Source organism: Vombatus ursinus, unplaced genomic scaffold (genome assembly GCF_900497805.2).
Source record: "Vombatus ursinus unplaced genomic scaffold, bare-nosed wombat genome assembly UNPS02014791.1, whole genome shotgun sequence".
NCBI lineage: Eukaryota > Metazoa > Chordata > Mammalia > Diprotodontia > Vombatidae > Vombatus > Vombatus ursinus.
The window spans coordinates 41,781,090-41,787,238 of NW_020954569.1; the positions used below are offsets into that span (position 1 = coordinate 41,781,090).

Below are 6,149 nucleotides of genomic sequence, written 5' to 3' on the forward strand. Positions count from 1 at the left end.
AACATCTGTACTAGAAAATCTCCTATGTTTGTTTCTTTCCTATATGGCAGTAGCAATAAGCCAACCACATAGTTTGGCAACTTTTAAACTACGAGCACCTTAAGAATTCATTGAAGACTAATAATGTAATAAGGGGAAATGAGAAGCTTTCAACAGGAATTCAAAATTCAACTCTAGATTCTTCATATACAAAATACATCAGAAAGAGAAGAGTTGATAATTTCATTTAGTTTATTAGACAAAAATATATGATTTAGACAAGTTTCGCTGACCCGCTATTTACAATCTGTAATCACTATATACAGAAAGAAAGGGGGGGGGAAAAAAAACCACACACACACACACATACAAACACATGGGGAACATTTACCAAACAAATAATCGAAGAATGGTTAGAATAACACGATCTGAAATGGTACAAAGGAGAAGGGATCCAACTACGATATGGAAGAATCGCTTTTATGGATTTGCACCTTATTGCAAAAAGTGATTGATGGGAGTCGTTTATATCATTTCCATTTTGTCCTTTATACCAGTCTCTGAAATATTTTTATTCCTCCCCCGTGTCCCCTCCCACCCACCCCTTTTTCCTCCCCCAATCCCCCTCAAAAAAAAATTTAATCAAGCGGAAGGGAGAGCTGCTAAAATTCGCGGTGTTCCCTCTTGCTGAGCCAAAGAGCTGTAGGGGAAAAAAAAATAGACGTAACAATTTGTCAGTAAAAAGACCAACTGAAAAGTATTATCTCGGCTTGCTTGGCTATTAAAACGAATGGGGAGCAAGAGCCCCGGTTTAAACAAGGGAAGGAACTGACAGAGCCTGCGAGCAGAAGCAGCAGCAGCAGCCATGCCCTTGAAGCTCCACTGTACTAAGTTTGCCCCCAAGTTACCAGCTCCCTAGAGTCCATTCCAAATGATTACGCCTTGATGGGGGCGGGCTACTGTAACGCGCTTTTGGCACTATCTTTTTGATTAGCTCTAATTATCCTCTAGATTCTCCCCTTCAACCTTCTTTTTCCCATCAGATTTAACATTACTTTAGGAAAATAAAACAACAACTCACTTGTCGCGGACAGGTTGAAAGGGCGATTTTAACTGCTGAGGAGAGTCGGTCCTGGGTACATTTTCTCTTTCTAGGGGGAGGAAAACAGAAGCAGACCTTTTTAAAAACCCGAATGAGGAGCCCACACTCCCACAACCCCAGGCAGAGACAGTTTTCAAATCCCTCCTCTCCCAGAAGAGTTAGCCTATTCGACTCCCCCGCATTTCCAAAACGGGTGTTTAGCTCGGATTATCCAGTTACAGCGACTTTCTCTGAAATGGTTTAGGAAACAACATAAAACAGTGGCCCAGAGGGCTTTGTAAGCAGCCCAAGGTCCGCGTGCCTTGTCCCTTCTCTGATGAGGTCCCCAGGTGAATCCCCTTAGTCCCACAGAACAGAAGTACAGACTTTGAACTTAATGGGATTTTTTCCTCATGAACCGGGGAGCTCCCGACCTTGCTGGCCAAAGCTCTGGGTGGGGAAGCAGTCAGCGGCAAAGTAGTTTACCTGTGTGTTTTGGACTGGTTCTTTCTGAGGCTTTGTCGCTATTGAGCGCCCCCAGAGTGGCTGTGAGCACGGAGGGCGCTTGCTGGGCCTGGAGGTGGTGGTTGTGGTGTGCTGCGTGATGGTGATTAACTCCTAGGAAGGACCTAACATTCAAGAGAGAGCTCTGAGTGAGAAAAGCCCCGTTTGTCCAGTTGTGAAATTTGCCAATCTGGCACGTGTAGAGTCCGTGGCTGGGCAGGAAAGCGGGGTGCTGGAGCTGAGGGGAAGTGTGATTGACCTGGGAAGAGGGAGGGGGAGGAGGAGGCGGGGAGGATTTCAGGGCGCCATCGGGGCTGGTGGCAGTCTCCGCCAGAGACCAGATCTTAGGTTTATTGTGAGGTGGCCCCTGCAAATTGCTTTGTCCGCTAGGGCTCAAGATCCGTGTGCTACTGTCAGAGGTGTCTTTCGACAGGGACAGGGAGTCTTTGGGTTTAAGTCCTTCAGATCCGGACAAGGTTAACTCCTTCTCCTTGTCTAGGTTATCGTCTTCACTGGTCCTGAGATTCTCAGATTTCTCCTCCTCCTCCTCGTTGCTCTGTTCGCCATCGTTCTCGTCAATCTTGTCGATATCTATGCTCTCCAGGTCGATCTCCTCATCATCTTCTGTCTTTTCTGGATCCCCTTCGTTGTCGCTGCCGAAAAGGTTGCCGTCCTCCTGGTCTTTGCTTCTTGCCCCCCAAGTCACTTTGTTTTCCTTCTTGAGTCTCCGGCGGGCATTGGCAAACCAGGTGGAGACCTGGGTGAGGGTCATCTTGGTGATAATGGCCAGCATGATCTTCTCCCCTTTGGTGGGATAGGGATTCTTGCGATGCTCATTCAACCAGGCCTTCAGGGTGCTGGTGCTCTCCCGAGTGGCGTTCTTGGGCCTCCCCGGGTCCCCATATTGGAACTGTCCATAGGGGTAATAGCCTGGAGCAGTGTGGGCTGCGAAGGTCGCAGGGTGGACTCCTGGATTGTCTTTAAGCTCATACTGAGAACCCTGGAGCGACATATTCAAGGAGGGAGGGAGGGAAAGATGGAGGGAGGGAGAGAGACAGAGACAGAGAGAGAGAGAGAGAGAGAGAGAGAGAGAGAGAGAGAGAGAGAGTCTATGAGTCTCCATAATAAGTATAGCCAAGTTGTAGTTCTTCCTTTCCCATAAGGTCAGACTATCTAGATTCATTGTCACTCAGTGTACCCTTGGGTTTTTAGGAAGCATTCGGTATATCCGCCCCCCCCTCAAAAAAGCAGTCCCATTCTTCCTCCTCCTTCCATACCACCTCTCTAACTGTCTTCAAAGGGGGGATGGGGGGCAAGGCAGGATATTTTATTAGAATTGTTGTTCCTGAAGATCCTCTACACTTTTGAGGTAAGAGAAAAGGCAACCATTAAACTCAGCATTTCCCTAAACTAACTGCAGCCTCATTTTCTATCCACCTATCTTCCCTTCCCTTTCCCCCTCAGCATATGTCCTTCCCACCAAACAAAGATCAAAGTACTTGATAAAAGATTAATTTTGAGTTTATCTTTAGCTAAAGTGAATGTCCTTGAATTATAAAACTGAAAGTTTTTCTTTTTAGTCAAGTTGCAAAATAAACAGTTCATACCATCCCCCTCAACACCCATTTTCCCTTGAGGAAGGAAAACATAATGCCAGATTCCTTTTAAATCCCAATCCAAATTTTAAAAAAAGAAAAACTGTTCCTTTTAGCTTCAAATTAATCTTAATGGAATAGTTAACAAGTGCTTAAATCAGATACTAGAGTGGACAGGTAATTTTGCATTACAATACTTTCCACAAACCCCCCCCCCCAACAAACAAACAAAAATAAATAAAAACAAAAATTCCACGAAATCTAATCTATGGCCTTTTATATAGGCACAAAGACATACAGTAAAATATTAACTTCTAAGAAAGGGGAAATAAGCTTCAAGAAACGGAACCTGACTCAGTCTTCCTAGATATGCTATTTGGATACTTATCTTTTAAGTTTGGCTTTCATCTGAAAGAGCAAACACAAACCGTTTGCAAGCTTTAGAGGCCATGATTTATTTGCAATCAATATTTTTTTTATCATCAGTAGTAAAACACAGCAAGTCAAATTATCCCATCAGGTGTTTTGGTAAATAACATTTTATCTTTCTAACAACCTCATTAGGCCTCATTATTACTGCAAATTGTCCAGACGTTCACACACAACTTTATCCTCTGACTTTCAAATACCTGATAATAAAAACCCAAACACTGAATCAGGATATGAAGCACACTTTCCGAACACTATGAAACACACAACACAACACAAAGACAGACAGACAGACATTGTGAGCAAGATTTTTATTTAACCCCAAATATAATTATGCTGCCTTGATCTGTTCGCCAGATTTTAAAGAGAGCAGTACTGGATTACCCCATCACCCAATCCCCATAGAATTTCCTCAAATGATATACATTTGCATCAGGCCTTAATTTAAGAGGGAAAATTAATGACTTTCATTCATTTACTCAGCAAACATTTGTCAATTTAAAATAACTGTACTGGTAAAGGAAGCATCTGGACTTTGAAAAGTTGAAAGAGGTTCATTTTTTCCCCAAAATATTTGACTTAAGGATTAGGCAGAAAACACCAAGAAAGACATTTCAGGGCTAAATTTCATTTTTATTATACTTTATTACAGCAGTGGAGTTTCAGGCATTTTCTTTATCTTCTAATTTGGGTTATTTTAAAATGTTTCTGCCTCGTCTTTTCTGAGTTCTCTTTTGAAGAAACTACTTGTCAATTTCTTATCGTTTTCTTGATAACTTTTCTGAAAGGGAAAAAGGTTGCATGGGGTTTTTGCTTCGTTTTTGTGATAAGAAACTTGAAAGATTGTCTGGGTGCAATCGAAGATTTTTAGTTTCATAACTTGACACAGTGTCATTATGCATATATTTATTTTTGACATTTTAGGAAGGTTGGTTTAACCTTCAGAGATCTTTTGAAAGAAAACTAAATCCGGGAGCAGCGGTAGGCTAAAATTCCTATCTATTATCCATTAGTCCGAGTACTTACAAGTAAGTGCACTCATGCACACACACACACACACACACACACACACACACACCATAAGTTTAAACCCCTACCTTCTAGTAATCAGAAGTGAAAATAGATGTGTTAGACAAGACTGGCCTATTTCTCTTGCCAAGAATTAAAGCAGGAACTAAATTCCTAACCTCCTCCCCTCCCCAAAAAAAAATCTGAGAAAGTCCAATTAATTTTAGAGCAAGTCACACTTTCTCCCCTCCCCCTCTCTATGTAATACAATATGAGCTATTTTTCATATGATTCAAGTGAAAACTTTGGCAACTTAGGAAAGTCAAAGTAAACAAAGTTCCATAGACGGAATAAGCCATATTAATCCCAAATTCAAAAGCATCTCAAGTTCGTAAAGGTACCTGATCTGGCTTCGTACATGCTTAGCAGCTCTCCTAGTTTTATCTCTTTATTTTGTGACGGTTTTCGTCAGATAAAAGTCTAACATCTATCTAGATTCATTTTCATTCAGTGTACCGTTGGGTTTTTAGGAAGCATTCGGTATATCCACCCCCCCCCTCAAAAAAGCAGTCCCATTCTTCCTCCTCCCTCCATACCACCTCTCTAACTGTCTTCAAAGGGGGGATGGGGGGGCAAGGCAGGATATTTTATTAGAATTGTTGTTCCTGAAGATCCTCTACACTTTTGAGGTAAGAGAAAAGGCAACCATTAAACTCAGCATTTCCCTAAACTAACTGCAGCCTCATTTTCTATCCACCTATCTTCCCTTCCCTTTCCCCCTCAGCATATGTCCTTCCCACCAAACAAAGATCAAAGTACTTAATAAAAGATTAATTTTGAGTTTATCTTTAGCTAAAATGAATGTCCTTGAATTATAAAACTGAAAGTTTTTTTTTTTTAGTCAAGTTGCAAAAAATCAGCTGTCTAAAAAGTGAGCAAAGACGACCGAGGTAGGAGAGAGACAGAAACAGAGCGACACGCAGAAAACAAACTTGGGGTAGAGGGGGAGTAATAGAAAAGTGTTTGTAAACAGAAAGCGAGATTGATAGGAAAATAAGAACAAGAAGCGCTAGCTCAGTTACCAAGAGGAAAACTGGAGTTTGGTTCCTCGTAGCCACAGCCCCCGGAAGGATCGGTCCATCGTTCTCGCGTCCAGACCCAGACACACAGCAATCACTCCCCGATCCCTTTTAGAGATTCCCATCCCCCTCACTCGCTTTCCCACTCCTGCGCTTTGGGTGCCGGGAGCAGAAAACCCCCGCCCCACCCCCTTCCCCCTTTCCCAGACTGGCACCTCCAGCTTTTAACAAACCTTACTTTCCTCTAGGGCTCTCCATAGCCAGAAATGGAGACGGAATCTAATCGCATTGAGTGCAGGAGGTTACCTACTGCGACTCTTGATTCACACCCCCCCCTTTAACCTTTGGCTGTTGCCGCAATCGCTCTGAACAATCTGCTAAGTGGGGTACGAGCTGCTGCAAAAAACTAGCTACCCAAAAGCCAGCCGCTTATCATCTTCCCTTTTCTAGTACTCAACCCAACTCCAAATACAA

The 6,149-nt window shown here is 42.8% G+C and overlaps 1 protein-coding gene across 1 annotated transcript in view; it reads right to left on the minus strand.

Moving 5' to 3' along the window:
* Window positions 1-599: 599 nt before the first annotated feature.
* The window catches only part of IRX1 (iroquois homeobox 1), a 6,506-nt gene continuing 956 nt past the window's right edge, over window positions 600-6,149 (minus strand). Inside the window, exons 2-4 of the mRNA XM_027868766.1 lie at window positions 1,547-2,564; window positions 1,061-1,130; window positions 600-679 (exon numbers count right to left, since the gene is read on the minus strand). Of these exons, the coding sequence (XP_027724567.1) occupies window positions 622-679; window positions 1,061-1,130; window positions 1,547-2,564 (1,146 nt within the window). The 3' untranslated portion in view covers window positions 600-621. The remainder of the gene's footprint in view (window positions 680-1,060; window positions 1,131-1,546; window positions 2,565-6,149) is intronic.